Genomic DNA, 26,605 nt, shown 5'->3' with positions numbered 1-26,605 from the left:
CCCAATTAAACTGGCTTATACACTTGTGCCATCTATGTTCAACTAGGGCCTAAACCACAGAATCCAATCCAGCTCTTAAGTTACCCAGAGTCAGAGAGTGATCAGACCTAGGTTTTTGGCTTGAACATTACAGAGGAGGTAGTGTCCAATGTGAATGTCAATATGTTGGAATTGATGATTTTGCTATGGGCCCCTCTCTACTTTGTACATATCTAGTGGAGGCTAGTCATCCCCTATCTCTAGACTTGACTCCCACTAGCTCCTCCCATTCTTTCTCTGCCATATTAAGCCTTCCAGTTTGGAATTTTCACTAGACACTGGGGTAATCTTCCCATTGCTTCCCCTCCCTTGTAGCACAGTCACTATCAAATTCCAGTTCTTAAAAAGAGACACGGCGTGAGATGAAAGTATCAGTGGAAACCTCTAAAAAAAGTATAACATGGAAAAATTCCAACTATAACATTGTAGTCAAGATACACCAAGAGAAAGGAAATCAGTGAGAGAAACAGGAAAGAAAGAATAGAATAAATCCTAAAGGAGACTGTGTTGTTTAGTTTTATAAAAGGTTTGTTTTTAAATGACTTAATGATGGTTTAGTTGTTCCTGGCAAAGAACAGCTCAGAGCTTTTCTAGCTTTGGACTTGGAGGAAATAATAACCCTCTTTCCAAACCTGTATCCCATGGGATGTTATAGACAGATCACACTTGTCCGCTTTTTGAAAAGCTGACAGGTATACTCAGCTGCTTCTGTTTACTGGGCCTCCCAGCTTGCTTGCAGCTTAATCAGTGCACACTAGCTTGTTGCAAAAAATATATATACACACATTTTAACAGTTTCCAACAAAGCTATGACATGTTCAAAGGAACATTTCTGCAGTTTCATCCTGTAAAGATTTTTTTTAAAGTTGCAATTAACAGCTTCCTCATCCAAGTGTGGTCACTTCTGTCTGCCAAGTCAACAAACACAAAATATACAAATTACATTGAAGAACTTTTGCACCATAGCTTTTGTTTCAGAATTTTAAAATGAAAAGCTGGATGTTGGATTCAAAATAAGGAAACAAAGCACATTTTCATGTTTAGCTGCAAAGATTAAGGAGAATATTCCTTTGCATCTTACCTGAATCTGCCCTACAAAATCATCGGACAGGCATTTTATCAACCACTGAGCAGTCTGTTCTCATGGCTTTGGAATGTGCATGAGGGCTGTTGAAATCATTTGTTTGTTCTTACTGCTATATTGAACACTGTAGCGCTCTTCTGGGATGTGCTGAGGTTTTGTATAACATTTGTTATTTTTTCATTCTCAGGATAAATACCACAGTTAAGGAAAAACAAAATTTGAAACAAAGCAGTAATAAATAATGGATTTTACCTAAATGTTTGTAAGGGGAAACTCATTAGTCAAATAAAAATTAAAACACGATATGGCTGGCAAGTGGTGTTATGTTCAAATTGCTTTTTAAAGCCTCATCACACCCCTGTGAGGTAAGTACATACTGAACCCACTTTGAAAATGGCAAACACACAGGTGAAATGACTTGCCCACGACCCCACAGTGAGTCACTGCCAGAGCAGTCCTGAATCTCTGTGTTCCAACCATTAGATCACATTGACATTCTCCTAACTCTTTTAGGAGGTATACATTCAAGGGTAGGTGAAAGAAAGGATAACCAGCTAGATCTTGTAAATATCTTCTGGAGACACTGATAAAATTCCATGATCTGTGTTACACATAGGGTCAGAGTTCTAATCATAATGGCCCTTCCTGGCTTTAACAACTATCCATCAATCTCAAACGCTAAAGTCATAATACCAACAAGCACAAAGGCCCAAATAACAAAGCCACTTGTTGTTTCTCTATATCCCCCAGGTGCTTGTCCAGACAATATGGGAGAAGCTTCAGCCTCTAGGATGCAATTTGCCACCTGTCACCAACCGGCCCTTAAATCTCTTAACAAAACACCCATTTTCCATAGCAGTATTTTTTGAAAATATATGTTTGGATCCCTTTTCAATTAATTTTTTTCTCTATTGGCTGATAAAAGGTTTTATTAGGGGCAGATGTAGCCATTCGATTCAATGGGTGCACTACACACTAAACACTTCTTCAACATGATTTTAAGTTGTAGTCAAGCGGGACACCAACCACCTGCAACAGCAACCTCTGCTCCAGCACTACAACCCTAATCCTGGCCCTGTGAGGAGGGGAGGCCTCGGGAGGGAGCCCACTCCTCATTGATCCCACATCGGGTTGGGCCCAACTCCCCACTCTGGGTGCTGTGACTTGGCGCATGGGGTTGCAGTGCCACTCAAGTTTGGCACCTTTGGTTTCATGATTTCTGCGGGTGAAACTGAATCCATGAACCCATGTGAAAGCCACCCCTGGGTTTTGGGAACCTTTTCTATCCAATTCAGTGCTTAGAAGTTCTTAGGGTCAATACCTGCGTCCCCAAGAACTAGCTGTCTGCTGAACTACTCTAGAAAATGGCTAACAATGGACTCCACTGTACCATTAGAATCAACACATGAAGGGTACACTCTCTGGAAGTGGTCAGCCACCTCTAGAGACTCTTCTCTCCACACGCATCAGCAAGCTGTCTAGGGGTCTGGTGTACCTCCACTGGGAACGGGGTGGGAGGAACGTTCAGCTTTCCATCCAGCAGCCAAGAGTTGGTCCAGGTGTAACCGAGAGAAAAATGTGAAGAAAACAAGTGTCATGGGGATAATTTGGGCTATGGGAACACTATTACTGATAAGAATGCATGGGACAGGAATAACCTAGCTTGATGCTTGAAGACCAGTTTGAATTAGTAGGGTTTGCAGTCAATAGATATACACATACACATCATTTATATTCCTTAAACTAAGCACATTTTACTGAAATCATGGAAAACCCATTAGATTTTTTTTTTTTACTGCCCCTTTTCTGAACTTCATGGGTTTGTTTTTAATTGGTAAAAACCTGTTTGCCCATAAGTGGAACAAGTTACTCCACATTGCTCCACACCTGCCCAGCTTTGACCAGGAGACAACAGTTTTGAATGTGAGAAGAGAGTTCCGTCACAATGGTCTTTATAATTCTTGGCCTTCCTGTTTACCCCAAACATGAGCATCTATTATTATGATTATCACTATTTGTTAGTTGCTTAGGCATTAAACACTGACCAAGCAAGCCATTCTGCTTTAGGCTGTTGTATAGGAAGCATGTTTTTTTAAGAACTAGCTCAGCTTTTAAAGCTTAATAAACTGTCCCAGCTGATCCACTCCTCAAGTGGAGCAAATCCAAGATGGTGGCTTGATTTCAACAGCCTTCTAAAACCCTTCAAATATGCTCCACTTAGTGGCCCAGTTACTTCTAAAGCAATCGTACTGAAGTCAACGTGCGGGCGGCAGGGGGATAGTGAACCACCCACGTGTAACAGAAGGTGCCTCTGTTCTAAGACATCCGCAGCTTTTCCAAATTGGGTTCAACCAGGCCTCAAAATTACCATCCAAGGCTCAGTTCCTTGCAAAGCCTTAGCTATTGCTGCTGCTAAGTAAATAAACTTCAAGTGTCTCATCACAAGGATCATTTCAAAGGGAGGATGTTTTTTGTTCCATGTGCCTGCAATCTTGAACAGTGCTTCAGTATGCAGGCCAGCTAAGGTATGTCCAAACCAGATAAGCTAATAACCTAGGGTCACAAATGGAATTTAACAAATAACTTTTTTTTTTTTTTTAAACAGATTGGAAGATAATGAAAGTCAGGAATACCCTACCTAGAACTGCTAGCAAACCAAATAAGTGGATTTTTTTCCTCAGGGAAACTATAATATAAAGGGAAAAGTTGTTAAGATGCTACCTTCTCACTCCCAGGTACTTGTAATAAAAGTAGCATGAGTCTTTGCATTTTCTACTCCTCCCCCGTCCTCCCCGGTTTTAAACTGAATTTTAGTGCTGGTGAAAGGTGCTGGCTTGACATCCCAGGAGACTGAGGTACTCTATCCACAGAAAAGCACAGGGAGCAACAGTGCATATTATGCCCCCAGGTACTCCACCAATGTGCCCCATCTCTAGGAGGAAGCACTTTCACTTCTGTGAAGCTGCAAAATGTCATCTGAAGTTAACAATCAACAAAACAAAAAATTGGGGATGGGGTGGGGGAAGAATCTGAAAGTCTGTGAATTCAAATGAAATTCACCTATGCTGTGTTGCTGTGTCTTGCCAAGGCTAATTATTTAGTGGGCTGGTAGAAAAGTTTTTGGAACTAATAAACCATTTTATCCGTTGGTCCTGGACCAGTGAACAATTAAAAAAAATAATCAGCCCCCAAAAGATTGTCTCAGTCTGGAGGCTGAACGTGTAACTGAGTTAATTAGAATGTTCCAGGGTACGTGTCCACAGATGCCAGCTTCCCTTGAGATGGGAAAACATCAAGAGCAAGAGCAATAATGACCGCCATTGGGCAAAGGAATAGGTAGACACCTCTGGGCTGGTGGTGAAAGACAATCAGCCAGAAACCAAAGAAAAAGGCTAAAGTCCAGCAATTGCTCTGGAATGGGATTATGAACAAGGAAAACCTCCTTCTAGCCAACTTCCTCCTGTCATATCAGGGACAGAATTAATTTCAACCTTCTAGCAAAAAATAATTAGGTGGGCTGCCTTTGAATGTCGTACATGGCGAAATCTCCCAGCAGACAGCATATTTAACTTAGACCTAGGATGCAACGTTCCCCAGTGTGACAATCAGGGTCCAGACACCTCAAAAGTTTACTGAACTATAAAAAGGGGAAAAGAAACCCTTAGTTATCCATCACTGATGGGACAGAGTGAAAAGCACCCTTCCAGCCTGTGAAAGTTGGATTCCCTAGTCTTGAGGGCTAGGGATACTGTAACCCAATGTAAGTACGAAAAGTGCTTAGGCTAAAGGTTGTCACTTGCTAAGATTAAGTTTTAGTCACTAGCAAGAGTGTTCTGGGGTTTTTTTTTGTAACCATATCCGTCTCTTTTTTTCTTTTGCTTAGTATCACTTAAATCTCCATGCTTTATTAATAAACTTATTCTTGTTTTATTACAAAACCATCTCAGTGCTGTGTCTTAAAATGAAGAGTGAATCTTCAGCTACCCTAGCAGTCTGATCTAGGCTCTGTCTCATTTGGAGGTAGCAAACTTGGTGATGTCTTTGAGTGTCCAGTGAGAGGGACACTGCAGGGAGATGCCTCTGGGGAACTTGGGAACGAGGTTCACTGATTGCTACCTGCTAGGCAAGGTTTGGACTGGCAGTCTTGAAGAGTTTGCTGGCAAGACAGATGAGTGAATGTGTCAGGGAGCTTAGCAGCAGCAAAACTCTCATCTGGTGAGGCTGAAAAGGGTAACACAGTGGCTCACACTGTTGGGTACCCAAGGCAGGATGTCACACCCAGAGAGGTGTGTTCCATTTGCACACAGAGAAAGGATGTGGCAGTGGGAGACCAGTGTCAGTAGATAGCTAAATATTCCAATAGCCCTCATCGCCATAGTATCTGAGCATCTGTCAAGCATTAACGAACAACAGCCTGGTGAGCTGTTTTTAAGCAGACAGGGACTGGGTCAGATGTACCTCTAAACATGACGACACCCTATCTAGCTCAGTTTACAGCGTCAAAACCTTTGCATGGCTGCGCATCTCCTCCTCCTTGTCCTCCTCCTGGAAAGAGCAAATCCTACCTGCCAACTCCACAAAGGTCACTGACTGCAGCACAACGAATATGGTTCCACTGAACTGGTATGGGGGAGGCAGGATGCTGGGAGCACAGGTGGGGGACTGCACCTTCTGGGACCCTCAGACCATAGGGCTCCTTCCACACCATGCAGGAGGATAAAGGGCCTAGGGCAGTGCATCTGTGAGCATGTAGATCCACTGGCCTGAAGAGGATGAGCATAGCATAGCAGACTAGCAGAGGGAAGAGGATTTCACGCCCCTCCACCCCGTGTCTCCTATGGAGCATGCTAGGGGCTGAAGTCTTCAGGCTCATCTCTCATGATCTAGCTACATTAGCACTATTTGCAAAACTTAACACTGGCGTTGCTACTGAGTTGGGGTCCTACCCAACACAAGGCTCTGGTAGCTGCTTGTCAAAAGGTTTAAGTAACTCTTTGATAAATCATCACTGGAAGCCAGTGGAGCCTTCTTTGCACTAAGGTTCCAATCCAGTGTAGAGCCAGTGGGAATTTTTGTCTCAGCCTGAGCAGAGTAAATGCCCACTTAGCTGCACGGAATACATTTAGACTTTCACACCACTTCTCAGTAAGCAGAGTTTCGCTATAACAGAGTTCACTATAAACTGGTTTCATGGTGCATAAAGAGAATATATTTAACCCCATACATTATCCTTCAACCTTGGAATGGAAACAATCAGCCCCAAGCCAAGTGAAGGAGATAAATGACAGCAAAAAACCCCAAAGACTGAAAAGCTTAAGATGAGAATCAGTACTGGAGATCATTCCCCTTTTGTATTTAAAGTCTCTAACAAGTACTTTTGAATTGTCTGAATTCCAGAATAACTTTCCAGATATCCCAAATCATTGTACATGGAATCTTGATTTCACCAACGATACTCTTTTCAAACACAGTATTGCTAAAGCGAACTATTTCTTGGTGACAGTTTTTTGAATCTGTAAAACCATATAGCAGTATCAAATACTGTTAGAGCTCTGTATTGCTCTCACATGCCTTTTAAAGAGCTGGGGAGAACAGTGAGGAAGGAACCCAGGGCATATTGTGGAAATGGTCAACTATGTGTGTGGAGTGAGGCGGATAGTTTTCCATCTGATTGGAAATACAGTGGAACTAAAAGGATGTTTTCAGCACACTTAGGCCGAGTTCTGTTTTCACTCTGAAATCTGAAGGGCGGCAAGATTTGGTTGTCAACATTTCTCACAGCTCTCCAGTGATTATATCCACATGTGCTTATTTGTCCAGCACACCAGGATGAAGGCATCTTTAGAAATAGAAAAGCCCGTCACTGCATAAATATGCTTGTGGTGTGTGAAGTTGCAGCGGGTGTGGTGAAAGAATATGTTTCATTCAGTCTCAGACAATCTTGTTACTAATAAGTAACATAATTTTCTTCCATAATTACTTTTGGAGGCCAAACATGTCAAGTTTTAGCCTACAAGGAATTTCATCTTATAGTTGAGGGGCACAAAGTGGCCATTTGAAATCCAAAGTTAGTAGGGCCAGGATAAGTGAGATGGGTCATCCAATCTGTCTTTCAATTACACATTGTGCAGAACAACCCAAAAGCTCATTCCCACTAACCTAGCCTTAGAGCATCTACTGGTGTTTAACAAAGATTGAAGCTAAAGACATTTACAGCTCTGTGTCTGTGAGTGGTGGCTGAGATAGGCTAATTAAACAGTGTTCTCTCATACTGATCAATCTATATTCATAGATCCAAAGGGATCATTGTGATCATCTAGTCTGTTTAACACAGGCTATAGAAATTGCCCGATATCATTCCTCGAGTCTGTGTAGAAGACACTATGCATGTTTCATATGTATTATGCTGTCAGCGACAGTTGCAAGTTTTTGCATGTACACCTTACCTCTGTGCACTAACTCATTCCATGTAGACTTTCTGACTCACTAGACCTGAATCAAGAGATGTGCAGTGTGTGGCAACAAAGGCATTGGACTTGCATGTAGGATGAGCCTGTAAATTGGTGTTGAGTTATACAGCTGCCTCTCTTTTGCAATCATCATCTGACTAACCACAATCATCATGTACATTCTTAAGGTGTGTTCATCATTTCCCTTCTTTCACGTACAGACTTCTTGCCTAAGGACAGAAAATAAAAAACAGCACCAAAGTAGCAGTGGAAGAGTCACCCTGTATCAGTTCTGTGTTTAAATAGGGTCTCATGTTTTTCATTTCATAACAATGTTATTTCAAAACAGTAAGTCAACCAGGCTGGTTGTGTTACTCATCTAATATTTGTTTCTTAAAAAGTACTACTGGGTATTAATTCAACATTCAAGTTGATAAATCATGCTCTGAATTTTTAGCAAATGCAGAAGTGTGGTTGAAATTTCCTCCTAAATTAGAAGACCTGGATTCTATTCACAAGTCTTCTACGTGAGTCCATGTGGGCAACGCACCATCTCTGTTCATCATCTAATGGAATAACAATAATACCTACCCATTCGTGTTAAGTTCTCTTAACTCTATGGATGTAAATGTATAAATACTACTATACCTAGGTATTTACCCAATAATTCATTCTCTCTCACCTGAACACCTTGTGTTGTGCTATTGTGCTTCTATCAAGCAGCTCCATGTGCTTTATAAGCATTATTCAATTAAACATCATGATACCTTTGGAAGGTATGTACTGTTATCCTCACTTTCAGATGGAGAAAATGAAGTACAGAGAGGGGAAATGAATTGTTCAGGTTACCTAACAAGTGGCAGGCCAGGGGACAGAAGCCAGGAGCCCTGACTCCCAGTCCTCTGTTCTTACCACTCTAACACGCAGCTTTACGTATAAAGTAAACCTCTAATTTCAGAGCATGAGATAATTAAATTTGAAATCAACCTTCTTTTAGAACAACTCTATGAGCCAGTAACTTTTTGACTATCCCGATCATTTTTCTCAACTGTTCCTGAATATAGATACAAGTTCACCTCTATTTGCCACAGACACACTTTGTTACACATAGTGTGGAGCAGAAATGCATGTTCATGAAACTCAGGTAACTGATAAGCATATGCAGGTCTAGATTAGGTAACTGAATCCCACATGGTATTAAAGCCACTTGCTTTACTTTTTTTTTTTTTTCCCCCTGTGCTGCCCTTCACTTTGGACCTTGGCAAGATGAGACGTCTGCTCCCAATTACTCCTTTTCAGCTCTAGGTTAGGTTTCACTCAAAAAGCCCAGTCTTATGTGACTGGTTGACCTCTCTGTCACCTGACTGCAAGTGGAAGAATCACTAACAGTAAGTGTTACTCAACTTCAGAGATTTCCAATATTTTTCTTACCTCCAGGCTACATGTGGAACGAGAACAGCTGGCAATCACACCCCAGGTTTCAAATTGGCTTTCCTTCAGACGACATGAAAGTGTTTACCCGCCCCAGCTAAGACCTGTGTGCTGCAGCCTATCTTAAGGGGCAAGTATTTCAGCCATGTGTAATTCAGGAATGTGGTCATGTTTAAACAGCCAACCACAGGTTTATGGCAACAGCAAAATCCCCTTCTTCAAGGTAAATATAATTTGTTACAGAACAAAAATTTGTTTGTAGGTTTGTTATATGCTTAGTAAAGTTTATCTATATTTTTCTGACATGTGTGTGAATTTAGAGCTGCTGAACTGTGCCAATCTGACTGGCACAGAAAGCCATGTCTACTGTCCATCCACAGAAGAGGTACAGGCATCTGTAGGGCAAGTTCTTCCCACCAGTGTGCCTCAAAAACCCATTCTGGAGGAACAGCTTTAGGAACGAAAGGATAATTAAGTTGCCATGGGCTATTCAGTGACTGACCTCTCTGCTTAGCAGTGGCTAATGCTATACATGGTGATCTTACTTGACATGGGCATCCATTCAGTGAAAATTAGGTTAAGAACGCCCCTCCCTCCAGCTCATTTCAGACAGGCCTCTGTAGCAATCTATTCAGTCACTGTCCAGCCTGGACTGTAGCCACTTACCACAAGGTAATAAGCTCTAGATAATACTTTTTTATTCCCCAGTCATTTAATCCCTTTCCCCCCACTCTCCATCTTCTATATTCTTAGTTTTATTAAAATCCTGAAACTGCAAGCTACTGGTAAAGTATCTCGAATATAAGAATGGCCATACTGGGTCAGACCACTGGTACATCTAGCCCAGTATCCTGTCTTCCAGTAGTGGCCAATGCCAGGTGTTTCAGAAGGAATGAATGGAACAGGCAATCATCAAGTGATCCATCCCATTGTCCACTCCCAGCTTCTGGCAGACATCTGCAGATACTGAAAATAAACTTGTGGGGAAGCTGGTTTATTCCACACACTGAATACCTCCCACAAGTTCAGAATGGGTGAGCAGAATCTAGATCACTAAGGCCTAGTCTACACTGGCAACGTAGCTTGTGTAGTCATGGTAGAGCACTGGGAGAGAGCTCTCCCAATGCTCCAAAAAAACCCACCTCCACCAGCATGGCTCCCAGCACTGGTGCACTATTTACACTGGTGCTTTACGGCGCTGAAACTTGCTGCGCTCAGGGGGGTGTTTTTTCACATCCCTTAGCGAGAAAGTTGCAGCACTGTAAATTGCCAGTGTAGACAAGCCCTAAGACTATCACAGACGGTATCAGCAGGGGGCTCCTTCAGATCAACCAGGGCCCAAATGTCAAAGTCATTATCATCTCATTTTCAACTGGAGTATGAGCATGGTGTTTTCTTACCCGTGCTCCAGCAGCTGAAGCTACTGAATCTTTAACCAAGAAGCCAAATGGGAAAAATGATCCTGCTTCAATTCCAAACACATGCATTGGCATATAATTCTTTCTAAGACCCAAATTTAATTGAAAATGGTTATTATAAAAGTAAGCACATGTTAACCGAAGACTGAGCAGGTAAACGCTCATGCCCCCCACAGGCCAGAAAGTACTGGGCTTTCAATAATGACCAGCAAATTACTGGTAGATAATGTGGTACAGGACATCTAATACACAGGCCTCTGAAATCACTTGGGTTGTTTTCTGTTTATCTTACTGTAGAGGTCCGGACTCACCCCTGCGGTGCCTCCTGCTGGTCGCCCAGGGAATTAGCTCACCAGCCCCTGGAGCGCCCTCTGCAGGCCGGTGATCCGCCTTGTCCTCTTCTCTGGCTCCCGTGTCCCTCCCAGGACCCAGTGCCCCTATTACTGGGATGCTGCCCCCTGGCAGTACCCCACAGATCTGGGTCTCCCCTCCGTGGGGAACCTCCACCCACTATCCCCACCTTGCCTCAGCACTAGGCCACTGCCAGTCACCAACTAGCCCCCGCTCCCTGGGGCAGACTGCAGTATAGGCCACTCATCACTGGCAAGGACCTGCTGCCTTGGACTAGCCCTGGGCTGCCCTCTGCAACCCCCAGTACCCCTTGGCCTCCTAACAGGCCGAAGCCTGGGGCTATCCAGGCTGGAGCTCCCCAGCTCCTCAGCCTTTCCCCAGCCCTGCTCCACTACAGGTACCCTATGTCTAGCTCCCTACAGCCAGGCCCTTCTCTCCCTGAACGCAGAGAGAGACTCTACTGAGCTCCTGGCTCCCAGCCTCTTATATAGGGTCAGCTGAGGCCTGATTGGGGCGTGGCCCCAGCTGCAGCCACTTCCCCCAATCAGCTCAGCCTTCACACTGCTTGCTCCCTGGGCTATCTCAGACCCTTCCAAGCAGGAGCAGGTGTCCACCCTGCTACACCCCCCCCCCCCCTCAAGATCACCACCCCTAGGGGTAGGGGTGTCTCTTGGCCTGGATCAGTCACCCGTGCACCTCCAGAGCCGCCCACTTCTTCTCGGAGTCCTCCAGCTGCTTCCGCAAGTGGACCTCCTCTTCCATGACAGCCGCATATTCCTTAGCGAGGTCCACCCCACTCGCTTGAGCCTCGTGCAGGGCTCAGTCTGTAGCCTCCAGCCATGCATGCAGGCCAGACTCCCCCGGGCCCTCTTCCCTGAGGGTCTGGGTGCCTACTGCGACCCTCTCTATGACCACCTGGGTCCAGGCCTCCTGCGGGACCCAGTCCATCTGGGTCTCTCTGTTCATAACTAGCGTGGCGACGGGCTGAGTCCCAACCTCTTGTGGGGTCCCCTCTGTCTCAGTCACCGCCTCGGCCATGTTTGGTCTCACTGGGCCTACGGGCACCTCCACCAGTTGACCCTCAGTCCCTCTGAGGGGGCAGTGCCTCTTTACATGGCCTGGTTCCCAGCAGCCCCAGTCCTCTGGGCTGCCCGGGACTTCCCTGTTTGGTCCTTCTCAGGGCCAGCCCTCCTTGGGCTGCCCTGGGCCATGCTCTTCTGGGCAGGGCTCTCCCTCCATAGGTGCCCCCGCTGTCGACAGGCCCAATGCCTCCTTTTCTGCCTGCCTTCCTTTGCCAGGTGGCCTCTCATCAGGGCTTGCCCCTTCCCCCGTCCTGGGTGAGGCTGCCTGCCCCCATCCCAGTAGGGACAAGTCATTCTCACATGTCCAGTTACTCTGCAGGCATAGCAAGTCTGCGCCCTATCTCCGGCTTCCTAGCCTTGGTGCTCCGCTGCCTATGCCCTCCGCGGCTTCTTTGGAACTTCTGGCAAAGGAGTTGTGCCAAGGCCCGCTGCTCCCTTACCAGCTGGACCATTTGTCCATGGAGGGCCTCCTGTGCCTCCCATAAATGCTCCTGGGTTTCCTGGATTCCCTGTAGGACGTCAGCCCCCTTCTTCGGGGATGCTGACACTGGGACCCACCCAGGGACAACACCTGGGGTCTCCCCATAGTATACCCCAGTGTATCCAGGATCCATCATTCTCCCCAGTCCAGGCAATAGTCCTGCTGTCCTTGCCATGCCCCTTGTGTCAGGGGTGGACCGCCTATGCCCGCATTCTCCACCATATGTAGAGGTCCGGACTCACCCCTGCGGCGCCTCCTGCTGGTCGTTCAGGGAATTAGCTCACCAGCCCCTGGAACGCCCTCTGCAGGCCAGTGATCTGCCTTGTCCTCTTCTCTGGCTCCCGTGTCCCTCCCAGGACCCAGTGCTCCCTGGCAGTACCCCACAGATCTGGGTCTCCCCTCCCTGGGGAACCCCCACCCACTATCCCCACTTTGCCTCAGCACTAGGCCACTGCCAGTCACCAACTAGCCCCCGCTCCCTGGGGCAGACTGCAGTATAGGCCACTCATCACTGGCAAGGGGGGTTTGGACCTGCTGCTTTGGACTAGCCCTGGGCTGCCCTCTGCAACCCCCAGTACCCCTTGGCCTCCTACCAGGCCGCAGCCTGGGGCTATCCAGGCTGGAGCTCCCCAGCCTCTCCCCAGCCCTGCTCCACTACAGGTACCCTATGTCTAGCTCCCTACAGCCAGGCCCTTCTCTCCCTGAATGCAGAGAGAGACTCTACTGAGCTCCTGGCTCCCAGCCTCTTATATACGGCCAGCTGAGGCCTGATTGGGGCATGGCCCCAGCTGCAGCCACTTCCCCCAGTCAGCTCAGCCTTCACGCTGCCTGCTCCCTGGGCTATCTCAGACCTTTCCAGGAAGGAGCAGGTGTCCACCCTGCTACACTTACATTAATATTTCGTATAAAAGGAAGCTAGGAAACTAAAATCTTTATATCATTCCGTGCAAAAAAAAAAAACAACCCCCCCCCCCCCCAAAACGAAAAACACCGAACAAAGCAACCAACACTCAGAAAATTGATTCAAAGCTGGATCTCTTGTGTCTCAGAATAATAAACTGCACTGGCCACACAGTAAGATTATTAACAAGATGAAGTTACCAAAGTTGTGTATTTATTTTCAGGGTAAAACCTCCAATTCAACAACTTTTTTTTCTTGAGTAAAATTAAAAAAAAAAAAGAAAAAAGAAAAAGAAAAAGAAACAGATGTCAGCCCAAAATTTATTTGCTCAGTTAAAATGAGGCATTTATGGTTTTACAACACACATGATTGAATTAGGCAGATGGGTAAGGTCCACAATGCCAAAAAAGAAGGGGAAGAGAAATTGCATAAAACACTCACAGAAGAAAAGAAGGAAATAATTATTGTTTCTTGGAAGATAAACACAAAATATATTAAAAAATATGACTAGAAAATGCATTTTACACCAAGCAGAATCCAGGCTCTGCCAAAAGTATCCAAGTTAGACACAAACAATACTTGAGTGTTCTATAATATATTGTTTTTATAAGAAAGAAAATGTTGCAGTTCAGCTTCAGTGAGACGCAGACAGCAAAGAAATATATCAGAAGGCTGACAATAAATAAGAGAAGCACAATGACAGTGGATAAAATACAGTACACAATTTCATTAGATTGTTCTGAAGTTTATGTTACTGTTCTGGTCCCTAGGGTCTATATTTTCTGTCAAAGTATGGGAATATGTGCGGATAGCTAAATATGTGTACGCCTCCCCCTCTCCAAATCTCTTCTTTCTCAGTGTGGTAGGGGCCTAAAATAGGAAGCTAATAGTCCTAGGGCATTACTGGAAGATATTAAAGTACACAATTCTATATAGCAGGGATCGGCAACCTTTGGCACGCGGCCCACCAGGGTAAGCACCCTGGCGGGCAGGGCCCATTTGTTTCCCTGCAGCGTTCGCAGGTTCGGCCGATCGCGGCTCCCACTGGCTGCGGTTCGCCGTCCCAGGCAATGGGGGCTGCGGGAAGTGGCGTGGGCCGAGGGACATGCTGGCTGCCGCTTCCCACCGCCCGCATTAGCCTGGAGCGGCGAACCTCAGGCAGTGGGAGCCGCAATTGGCCAAACCTGCAGACGCGGCAGGTAAACAAACCAGTCCAGCCCACCAGGGTGCTTACCCTGGCAAACCGCGTGCCAAAGGTTGCCAATCCCTGCTATATACTATGCTCTAGATTTATGGGGAAAACCTTCATTTCTGTTTGACCAATCGTGATAGCATGTATCATGTGCTGCCTTTTTTTTTCTTTGTTTTTTTTTTTAAGTAAATCAGAATTTACTACAAGAAGGCCCAATTGCTCAGTGAATATAGCTGCCCACTTTCTTGATCCTTCATGGAGCATCACAGACACGAGACTGAGTCTCTGAAGAGAAACAAATTTTTCATTGCTCCTACATGCCCCCTAGTGATGACTAATTTGAGACAGAAGTTAACACAACCCTCTTGTCAACAGCCAAATTCTGTAAATAACTACCATGCAACAGAAGGGGGCTTAAATAGGGTGACCAGACGTCCCGATTTTATCGGGACTGTCCCGATATTTGCTTCTTTGTCCCGCGTCCCGACCGATGTTTGGTCGGGACGCGGGACAAAGAAGAAATTTTCCCTTCCGCTCCGGCTCCGCCCCCTTCTCCCCCCATTGGCTCCCTCCTCAAATCCCCGCCCTGGCCCCGCCTCTTCCCCAGCATTCCTCCTCCCTCCCAGGCTTGCAGCATGGCGGTGCAAGCCTGGAGGGAGGGACTGGCGGCGGCGGTGCCTGGATCCTGGAGCTGGTAAGTCAGCTCCAGCACCCGGGCACTGGGCGGGCAAAGGGGGGCGGGCAAGGGAGGGAGACAGGGGGGCTCAGCTGTGAGCCCCCCCGCCGCGCCAGAGGGCTTCTTTTCCCGCGGGCTGCCTCACCCGGGGCCGGGAGTGCAGCCTGGAGGCTGCTCCAGCCCTGCAGCCCGCGGGGCAGCGCGGTGGGTCCGGGCCGGGGCAGCGCGGAGCGGGCGGGGGGTGGGTGGGTGGCGCGGGCTGAATCCCCGCTGCTGCTGGGGAGCCCCGCGCCTCTCCGTCCCGCTCAGGGCCGCGGCTCCTTCCTGGCCGGACGCGCCCCCCCCGCCTTGCCCCGCGCACATGCGGCGCACATCCAGCTGCTCCTTCCCGGCGGGAGGGAGACTAGGCGCGGGGGACGCGCGCCGCATGTTCCCGGGGCAGCGGGGGGGGCGCGTCGCGTCGGGAGGGAGCCACAGCCGCGAGCGGGAGGGAGAGGCGCGGGGCTCCCTGGCAGCAGCGGGGATTCGGCCCCTGCCACCCACCCGGCTCCTGCCCGCTCCGCGCTGCCCCGCATATGTCCGTGGCGGGCCAGGGGGTGGGAGGCTCCGCGGGGAGGGCAGCGCGCGGGGCCTGCTAATGCCCCAGGCCCCTTAATTTTTTGGCCCCGCCCCCTTTTTTGGCCCCGCCCCCTTTTTTGGCTCCGCCCCCGTCCCGATATTTTACCCTTGTAATCTGGTCACCCTAGGCTTAAATAAGGGGAAATGGAGGCCTGGAAAGGAGGCAGGACTAAGTGGTGTAAGCATTTAATAATCTTATTCACATTTCTTTTGTATGAAAATAGGGCTGGGAATCTCACAAGCACAAAAGTTTCTCAGATTTGCAACACTTTCAGGTTTTGATTGCCAGATTATGGTACAGTATTTCACTTCTCACCCGAACCAGAAAAGGCAGAAATGAGAATTTCCTTCTCTTTCTTCCCCTTCCAAAAAAAAATCCAACAAAAAAAGTTTTAACTCAGTTCAAATTTTGGGTAAAGTTTTAGGTTATTTCTTATTTTGTCCAAATCAGTTCATCTGTTCCTGCTAAAAACTCCACTCAAAATTGCCCTAACTTTTGCCTTGGGGACTGAACCCTTGGTAAAAGTCTTTGGTTGAGTTAGGACGGGAAGGAGGAAACTCATATTCTGATACCTGAGGCTCAGTAAAAATAAATAGAAATAGATACATATTCTGTTTAGCAAGGTGACAAGTCTGATTCTAATACACACACAACACATTCTCCTATCAATTTTCATTTGTAGTCTATTACCAAACTAAGTATTTATGTCCTATAGTTACACACTAACAATCCAAAAGCTTCACCTGTTTGTTACAACATGTATAGGCTGTCCCTACCTGTAACATACATATGTATAGAAAATAAATACATGACAACACTAGACAGGAAGAAAATCCTATCTTGGATCTAGACACAGATCCAATCTCTTTTATGCGCCTAACCAAAATCCTGGATCCAAAACATGCTTTAACTTTGCTACTCAGGCCCATCTCTAATATGTACACACACTGACACATTAATAAAGTGCCTGAGCTGTGACATCCCAGGTGCCTACTGTCTGTGACTAACATTGTATCTGTCTTTATGAGTAACCCCTGAGTGACAAAGCCACAAATGATTTCGGGCAGTTGTTCCCAAATTGTGGGCCATGGAACACTGTTGGGTTTGCAAAAGCTGGCTAATCCCATGGCACTAACTCTCCTTGTTTCCACCTGTGGACCCACCTTAAGAAGAACCTAAAATATATACTTTCATAATATTTCTTTTCCTTATACATAAATGCTGTCAGTGCTTCCGGCATGTTAACAGGGAGGTGGTCTGCACCATCAGGAAATGCCAGGAGAGAGGTGACCTATGTCATAAACAAGTTAATAAACTTTGAGTTAACAAGTCTCACCTCATGAAGACAGTGCTAATAGTACGTCTATCTATGTACAAGTACATTGCTTTTGTTGGTTTTGTTACACAGATTCTTATTCTTTAAAAACTGCATTTCATTGAAATATTATACCCCACACAGCTGCCAGTAAGATTCTATGCAACTTTTTATACATAGAAGAATAAGTCAAACACAACACTATTCAGTCCCTTTGTGCCACGGCCTCTCCATTGTTTGCAATGAACATTCACAACCCAATTCAGGGCATGAAGTGATTGAAATAATAAGGTAGTTAATGCAAGACTTAACCACATAAACATGCACACACAGCCTTGTGGAGCTTCTTTTCTGCCCTGAGCACCCACACCCATACTGTCATCATGATGGCAGCTTTCACAGCAGCTCCCTTGTGATCATGCAGATGTTTTACCTTTTTACAAGTGAATTTTAGTGCTTTGTAAAAATGCAGGATTAGAAAAGATGCAGCCCTGTACATGACAGCTATATATCCACTAAAACACATATACAACACAGGCAATGGGCGTACAGGCTTCCCCCACACTGCCCCACCAGCATGCCTCAACCCACTTCCAGGGAGGCAGTCTCAGCGTTCAGCCAAGGGTTTACTGTCAGCTGTGATAGTGGGTTTTACCACGTGGGGACCTGTCCCCTGGGAACTGTGCTGAGACCACCCAATCCCTCGACACAGGGCCAAACAGCAGCCAGATATTAGTGACATTTCAATCACCATGGATTCAAATAATTTTCCATTTAAAATTTCTTTTTGCCATGCCACCAACCTTATGCCTGCACTCTCACTAGTGCTTCGAGCCCTGTATGTCAACACAGAGCAGCCAATAGGAGATAAATCCAAAAGTTTCTTGAATACATAAAGAAAAAACAAAACAAAACAGAAGGGTTCCCACCATCCACTTTTCTATGTAAATAAATACATTAGGAGAGCTAATAGCACAGATCCATTATTCTGAATACGCTATAAAAATATTATTTTCCAATCCTGATAATTCTTTTTTGAGGTAGGTACATACAGTACAACAGATTAGCAGATTAAGAACTAATACAAATACAAGGCTATACATATATCTGTGTGCAGGGCTTAAATTCAGCCAGAGCTGTCCAGACCAGAGCTCTGCTAAGTATTTTCAGACCCTATAGAGTTTTTATAGCATATGGGGAGGAGAGTGGGGGATGAGGGGAGAAGAGCCTCTGGGAAATACTCTGAGAATTTAAACCCTGCCTGTGTGTAATTCAGTCATTTAGTGATCATGCAAATATTTTCTTCATTCCTGTTTCATTTGTATTCACACTGCATGAGTTTTGCTTTGACTTCTGTGCTCAGACAATCTCTATATCTAGAAGTGGGCCTAAGCCACAAAGTATAGACCCCAAAGTTTGCTCTGATTGTGGGGTTTTGACTTGATCTACTAGAGAATTTGGGCTAGCTGCAAAATTCAAATCTCTAAGTGAAACTCAATTGAAGCCATCATGTTGCATATGGCTTGGCATTAAAAGTAGGGCCGGTCAAAAGACATATATTTTCTGCAAAACATTAAAAGAGAACAAAATATTTCTTTTGTTTGAACTATTTGTGCAATTGTTTTAGTTAAACAAAACCTTAAATTTGTGGATTTCGTTTAAAAAAAAATATATATATATAAAATATATATATTTACGCCATTTTCTCTTACCTTTTTCCATTAGAAAATAAGGAAAAAGGCATGGTGATGGTGGATGGTGGGGGAAGACACAAAAAGTCAACCTTTCAGTTTTTAATAAAAAAGGTTTAGCTGGAAAAATTTTTTGAACAGTACTAATTAAAACCATGCAACACAAACAGATAAATCATATTAAAGTTTGTTAAGAACTTGGCCAAGGTTCACATGTGGAAGGTTTGCAAACCTTTAGATGAACCTTAGCAGAGTTCTGAGTTTAGAACAAAAGCAAGTGATCTCTATGTGGTTTGACGTATTAAATATAGAGCCACCATCATGGGAGAAACAGCATGGAAAAAGCTGCAGCTACTATCAGACTGGGTGAGGGATCCAGAAGTTGAGGGGATGGTTAGGTTTATAATTTTTTTTTAACTGTTTGTAAAAACAATCACTTTTCTTATAAACAAAATAAACTGAAGTCTTAACAGTTATTCTTAAACCCACTGATAATTAGTTCACTAGCAGCAGTTTGTAGAAAGGTGACTGAACAGCAGATGAGCCACCAATTGCCCAGTTATTTTGGGGGTAAAGCACAACTTTCTGAAAGACTGTAAGAGTGCATCAGCTTCATGGGATAATCGAAGTGCTGAATTTATTCTGGACATCCATGCTGCAAAAGAGTAACCTCTTCATGCTATGATGTTGCATAATTACACAATGTTTTGAACTGTAGATCAGTGGTTGTTAACCTTTCCAGACTACTGTACCCCTTTCAGGAGTCTGATTTGTCTTGCGAACCCCTAAGTTACACCTCACTTAAAAACTACTTGCTTACAAAATCAGACATAAAAATACAAAAGTTTCACAGCACACTATTACTGAAGAATTGCTTGCGTTCTCATTTTTACCATATAATTATAAAATAAATAAATTGGAATATAAATATTGTATTTACATGTCAGTGTATAGTAAATAAAGCAGTATGAACAAGTCATTGTCTGTATGAAATTTTAGTTTGTACTGACATTGCTAGTGCTTTTTATGTAGCCAGTTGTAAAACTAGGCAAATATCTAGAGGAGTTCATGTACCCCCTGGAAGATCTCTGCATACCCCTAGGGGTACGTCTACTCCTGTTGAGAACTACCCAACCCTCCAGCTGTTTTATTTGTCTGGATTTGTCTTGAAAGAAGCAACTTTTTGTGCATAAGTATAGTACTACTGTGGTCATAATGAAAGCTTTGCCCATCTCTACTTAATGCCCAAACCTTAGGGTTTCTAGTCTACTGCCAATGGAAAGTAGTTACTCTTAATATAAAGTGTGCTAAAAGAGCCCTCAATGTTCAGTTGAATTGTGCAAAGTTTTCATTATGAACAGATTGGGCCAGGGAACCAACACATTTCCCTGTTCCTCTAGAATCTAATTCTTCATTTTTAAATGTCTCTAACCCTCCTGGCTCAAAAGATAACCTTTACATTATGAACTGAGTGCAAATTTATCCAGTGGTGTCTGCCTGACTCAACAGAGAGCCTGAGACATTTCCTCTCAAATCTGTTAACTTCCCCTAATTCATCAGTGGAGTGTCAATGCTGAAACATAATTTTAAAATATAAATTGTCAACATTTTGCTGCTGATCAAAACAAACAATTAAAAAAATTGTATGATCAAGTAATGAGGATCGGCACAATCTGTGAGCAGAATCTTATTCTGCCATCACAAGTGGGTGCAGCTTGGAATAACTGGTAGAATTCTCCTCACCCCTCCACTCCCTGCATCCCAATTTGCCTCCCAGAGAGTAAACTGAAACTCAAATCAGGGACTCAAAGTCTCAAGTGACTACAAACCTCACAGTGACTTTAGGGTGGGTTTGAGCAAACCTGGGTAGGTTCAAGTGTTTGGGCACAAAATGATGTGAAAAATGACCAGATGCCAAACAAAAAAGAAACAATTGTCCCAGTTTTACCCCCACCCCCAAAATGAAGCCTAGGGAATGAAAAACAAGTGAATCGAAATTGGGGTAGGGGGTAAGGTCCACATGAATGAAACCACCAAAGTTTTGACTAAACTTCACTCTATAGTTTGCTACATTGTGTCTCCAAGCTACATACAATGAACAAAGCCTGCTGTGTTACTAACATGTGCACATAGCAGCCTTTTGTGCAGAGCTTCCCCCCCCCCCACAACCTTTCAAGAAAACTCAACTGATTTCCCCCCTCCCCCACACCCAAACTTAATTAAAGTGCATCTGCATCCTGCTCTAATGGAAGTCCCTTAAAATAAGAGAGAGACCGAAAACAAAACCTTGGAGCCAAAATCCCCTGAGAGTTATAAGTTTAGATCCAATCTCCGCACCTCGGGCCCATCTCTATTTAAACCACTGAACACAGTATAAAAGCTTCCCTCTGAACAATGGGGATGCTGTTTTTTTAAGAAAGTCAAAGGTAGCTTCCAGTACGACATAAGAGATACAATAGCAACTGCTATCTGAGACCAGCACAGCTCTGACTTATGTAGCCAGGTGGAGGATCCCTTTTGGCTCGTCTGGTAGAACTGCTCCTGAGGATCAACACCAATTCTTAGCCTGACACCGGGGTTCAATAACACACAGGATGCACACCCACAGGGAGTCTAGTTGCCAGGGGAGACACTGCTGCCAATTGGTTACATCTGCTGTAGTGTCCGGCCTCTTACTGGCAGGCAGACAACAGATTGCTGTACTGCAGCAGATGTGTGCATAACAGAGTCAGCAGCACTCAGACACTGCTTAGTGTTCAGGTCAGATCCATGCAGCGATAGATCCTGACGTGAATGATTTTCAGCACGTTTTTCTCAGAAACTAGGTTTTTGTTTGTTCAAAAACAAAAACAAAAACACCTAAACTGAGATTTACATTGAAAGCTGTTGACATGTATGAAAGACTCCAAATCCTCATCTCAGTGGATGAGTGCTGATCTTAGAGTGAGAGACAAAACAGTCAGGATTTAGTCACAGCTCGGTGCCCTTCTAAAAGGAGGTCGTTTAATGCAATAACCGTGGCAGCAAAGTCAACCAGCTCCACAAAGTCTGATGTAATTATGTTAACGCCCATAACGCCTGGCTTCTGTGTCTTTACCCAGTTCAAAATCATAGGCAGGTTCCTAAAGAAAAAAGAAGGATAAATATATTAACCAATATAACACACTGGTATGGAAGCACCTTGATTTTGCTCTACATGTAACAGTAACAGCATGTTTACACAGTATCCTTTAACCCCAAAGTAGCAAACTAAATATATACTGCACCCTTAAAATGCAACCACCTCTGGGGAGAAGGGTGGCAGAAAACAGCACACTGCACAACCATTTTTTTTGGTGTGTGTATCGGGGGGTGGGGAGGGGGGAATAGAAATATTGGCCAAAGTCACCAGTGGAAACTGCTGCTCTTACAAGACATACTATAGGATTCTTAATGATTCGTTGAACAGTTAGGATCTCAGAATTTAAGGTTCTGCAATGGTTTCTTTGTTCTTCATTTTGTCTGAGTATATACTGATCTGAAGGCTTAAGTCATAGCAATTAGGTCTTGTGTTATTACTGAAATCATTGTAATTAGGGATGGATGAAATGGTTTGGATTACTAAGAACTGAAATTTTTTTCAGTCATTCCTTGAAAAGAACTTGAACCAAGGGTTTGCAGAGGTTTTTGTGCTCCTCTAACACTACAGCAATGGGGTTTCCACAGGAGCCAGAAACAGAAGTAACTAATCCTATGAGTGCCATCGTGTGCCTGTTGTTTTACAAGCAGATAGAAAGGCAAGCTGTCTGCCCCTTGGAGCTTGCAATCCCAGGAATAAAAGTAATAACAACCCACAAAGGAAGTCATCAGTAAACAAAAGGAATGGATACAGGCAAAAGAGTAGTTATTCTCATGAAAAGCCAGTCATTTGTAAATCATTGTGTGGAATAATTTCAAATGTTTCTTCTCTATTAGTTAGAACTTAATGCAAAATGGTTTAATACTCATGTTTAGGGCCAGCATTATCAGAATCAGAAGGCAGAGGTCTATACAAAATTGTACAGCCAAATTTGAATGTACAGAACAGGCAGTTCCCATTCAACTGTGTATAAACACTGAGCATGAGGGTGCAAGCAGGCTTTAATTTGTGAAGTATTTGGACTCTGATTTTAACTGTATGTCGTTTCAAGCCTTCAGTGTTTAAGCAGAACTTCTCAGTGACTTCCTTAGAAAGTTGTGCTTTAAACCTGATGACACATTATGGCTCCGTATTTGAATTATTGTTGGAACAAATGTTAATATTTGAATTACTGTTGGAAGACCTCATGGAAGTAACTAATTTTAAGGAGGGATTTGCTCCATATGAACATTATTAAAGCTCCTGGAAATGCCTTGAAAATTAATGCATTGATGTTTGTGAAGCGTTTTGAGGATGAGAATGGTCATGTGAGTTTTGACACATTCTTATAATATTGCACATTTAATATATACTGTAGAAGAACCATATTGTATCCATGCAATTAAGTTTTCTCTCTATTAAATATCTTTAGTTAAGATTAAGAAACAATTTTAAATGTGTAGAGCTTTATTCCTTAAAACGCATGCCTCTCTTAAAAAAAGAAAGGTGGGTGAGGGGATATCTTTTCTTGGACCAACTTCTGTTGGTGAGAGAGACAAGCTTTCATGCTTACACAGAGGGCTTGTCTACACATACAGCACTGCAGCAGCGCAGCTGTACCGATGCAGCTGCACTGCTGTATCACTTAGGTTGTCTACACTGTGCACACCACCTCCAGTCCACACCGGCACTTTTAGTTGTTAAAACTTTTTATCATTCAGGGAGTGTTTTTTCACACCCCCGTGCAACAAAAGTTTTAACAATGAAAGTGCCAATGTAGACAACGCCTTAGCAAAGACACTATCTATGATGAGGGTGAGGGGTTTTCTCCCATCAGCACAAGTACTCCACCTCCCTGAGAGGTGGCAGCTATGTCACCGTGAGAAGCCCTCATGTTGACATCGTGCTGTCTACACCAGGAGTTCAATCTGTATATCTTGTGTTGCTCAGGGGTGTGAATTTCCACATCCCTGAGGGACATAGTTATACCAACTTAAGTATGTAGTGTAGACCAAGCCAGAGCTCTTCTTCAGGTCTGGGAAACTTACCCAGAGTGTCACAGCTAAATAGAGGATGGAACAGATTGTTTAGTACAAGTAGTTAACACTCAAGGGACCACTCAAGGTGAAGTGGCTTGTTAACACCCCTCTAGACATAGGGAGGAAAAGGAGGGCAGAGAAACAGCTGGGTGGGGGTTGTTAGTGGGTTATAGGTTGTTGTAACATGATTTTTAGTGTCAAGAAATATGAATATGAATTTAAGCTTGTCCTTTTTGTGAAAAGTGTTCACCCACAGGTGATGTGATGTTTTTGTCTTATATCATTTTCCTGTGTGAGTTCATTCAAGAGACAGCACACCTTTCAAGATCCATGGGTCCTACACATGCCTATCACAACATGTGGTGTACCTCATCCAGTGCACTAAATGCCACAGTAGCAACTATGTGGGTGAAACCTGACAATCACTATGCTCTCAAATGTTCCACCTGGTATGTATTTGCGACACTCTGAGTAAGTTTCCGAGACCTGAAGAAGAGCACTGTGTAAGTTCGAAAACTTGAGTCTCTCACCAACGAAGGTTGGTCAAAGAAAAGATATCATCTCACCCACCTTGGTTTTTTAAGTGTCATGTGTTTTCAGGAGTAAAGCTATACAAATTTAAAATGGTTTCTTAATCTTAAAGACATTACCTCACCCACCTTGGCTCTCTAATATCCTGGGTCTAACAACGCTACACATACTCTTAAAGAAAGCATTTTAGCACCATCTAGTGTTTAATGTACAAAAAACAAACTGCAATCTTGGAAAACAGGAAGTTCAAAATCTTTGGGTCAGATTACCTGGATACTAACATTATTTCATTATTTGGCTTTAGACATTATTCTATCAGACTAAATTCTGTGGAAAGGCAAGAGACAGGAACTCCACATCCTAACTTCAACCATAGAAACTTCAGTAGTTCTATTATGTGGATATTTTAGATTCCGACCCTCTGGGTCTTTGAGGAGGATTTTTAAAAAAAATTGAATCACAGAATTGTAGGGCTGGAAGGGGCCTCAAGAGGTTTTCTAGTCCAGTCCCCTGCACTCAAGGCAGGACTAAGTTTTATCTAGACCAGGGGTGGGCAAACTACATTTTAAGGCAGCCGGCGAGCTGCCACTGGGGAGCGGGGTCTGGAGCTTGCCAGGCGCTCCAGCCAGGGCATCAGGTCGGGGACGGCACCACACAGCTCCCGGAAGCACCCGCATGGCCCCGCTCTGGCACTAGTAGGCCACTCCATGCGTAGGAGCTGGAAAAGAGACATGCCACTGCTTTCGGGAACCGCTTGAGGTAACCGCAGCTCAGAGCCTGCTCCCTGAGTCTCTTTCCATGCCCCAACCCTCTGCTCCAGCCCTTATCCCCCTCCTGCCCTCAAAACCCCTCAATACCAGCCCAGAGCACCCTCCTACACCCCAAACTCCTCATCCCCACCCCAGAGCCCACACCCCCAACCAGAGCCCTCACTCCCTCCCGCACCGCAACTCCAATTTTGTGAGCATTCATGGCCCACCATACAATTTTTATTCCCAGATGTGGCCCTCAGGCCAAAAAGTTTGCCCACCCCTGATCTAGACCATCCCTGACAGATGTTTGTCTAACCTATTCTTAAATACCTATAATCATGGCGATTCCACAACCTCCCTGGGCAATTTATTCCAGTGCTTAACCACCCTGAGAGCTAGGAAGTTTTTCCTAATGTCCAACCTAAACCTCCCTTGCTGCAATTTCAGCCCATTGCTTCTTGTCCTATCCACAGAGGTTAACTAGAACAATTTTTCTCTCTCCTCTTTCTAACAACCTTTTATGTACTTGAAAACTGCTAAGTCCCCCCTCAATCTTTTCTTTTCCAGACTGAACAAAGCCAATTTTTTCAGTCTTTCCCGATAGATCACATTTTCTAGACTGTTAATCATGTTTGTTGCTCTTCTCTGGACTTTCTCCAATTTGTGGGCACAATACTCCAGTTAAGGCTGTATCAGTGTGGAGTAGAGCGGAATAATTATTTCCCGTGTCTTGCTTACAACACTCCTGCTAATCCATCTCAGAATTATGTTTACCTTTTTTTGCAACAATGTTACACTGTTGACTATATTTAGCTTGTGATCCATTACGACCCCCAGATCCCTTTCCACAGTACTCCTTCCTAGCAGTCATTTCCCATTTTGTATGTGTGCAATTGATTGTTCCTTCCCAGGTGGAGTACTTTGCATTTGTCCTTATTGTATTTCACCCTATTTACTTCAGACCATTTCTCCAGTTTGTCCAGAACATTTTGAATTTTAATCCTATTCTCCAAAACAGTTATAATCCCACCCAGCTCGGTATCATCTCCAGATTTCATAAGTGTACTCTCTATGCCATTATCTAAATCAGCGTTTCTCAAACTGGGGTCTGCAAGGGCACTCCAGGGGGTCCATTGGCCCTGCTGATCAACTCCTCCCCCTTCCTCCCAGCACCTCCTGCAGGCCAGGGAACAGCTGTTCAGGGGCATGCAGGAGATGCTGGGAGAGTGGGGGAGCAGGGACAGGGGGCGCTTGGCAGAGAGGGTAGAAAGAGGCAGGGAAGAGGAGGGGCGTGGGTGGAGCGGGTGTGGAAAGAGGTGGGGTGGAGTGTGGCCTTGGAGGAAGGGGTGGAGTGGGGGTGGGGCCTGGGGCTAAGCAGAAGGGCTTGGGGGTCCACAAATTTTTTTAAATGAAAATGGGGATCCTCGGGTTGCTAAAGTTTGAGAACCACTGATCTA

General features: G+C 44.6%; 2 protein-coding genes and 1 long non-coding RNA gene across 4 annotated transcripts in view; 1 reads left to right on the top strand and 2 right to left on the bottom strand.

Moving 5' to 3' along the window:
• Positions 1 to 1,288, bottom strand: part of PHLDB2 (pleckstrin homology like domain family B member 2) — a 169,898-nt gene extending 168,610 nt beyond the window's left edge. Inside the window, exon 1 of the mRNA XM_065588426.1 lies at positions 1,121 to 1,288. The gene's annotated coding sequence lies outside the window, so the exon portion shown is untranslated. The remainder of the gene's footprint in view (positions 1 to 1,120) is intronic.
• Positions 1,289 to 14,728: 13,440 nt separating this feature from the next.
• LOC135976925 (uncharacterized) lies at positions 14,729 to 16,179 on the top strand. Its single transcript, XR_010594183.1, has 2 exons — positions 14,729 to 14,851; positions 15,862 to 16,179. It is a non-coding gene; the product is annotated as an uncharacterized LOC135976925 (long non-coding RNA).
• A 2,532-nt stretch (positions 16,180 to 18,711) lies between these two features.
• PLCXD2 (phosphatidylinositol specific phospholipase C X domain containing 2) overlaps positions 18,712 to 26,605 on the bottom strand; it is a 33,255-nt gene continuing 25,361 nt past the window's right edge. The window contains exon 4 of one of the 2 annotated variants that reach the window (XM_005283613.4): positions 18,712 to 21,851. In XM_005283613.4, the coding sequence (XP_005283670.1) occupies positions 21,689 to 21,851 (163 nt within the window). In that variant the 3' untranslated portion in view covers positions 18,712 to 21,688. The remainder of the gene's footprint in view (positions 21,852 to 26,605) is intronic. The other variant, XM_065574774.1, reaches the window with a different exon arrangement.

The sequence above is a fragment of the Chrysemys picta genome, chromosome 1 (genome assembly GCF_011386835.1).
Source record: "Chrysemys picta bellii isolate R12L10 chromosome 1, ASM1138683v2, whole genome shotgun sequence".
Lineage (NCBI taxonomy): Eukaryota > Metazoa > Chordata > Testudines > Emydidae > Chrysemys > Chrysemys picta.
This window is presented reverse-complemented; position numbering and strand designations above follow the sequence as displayed.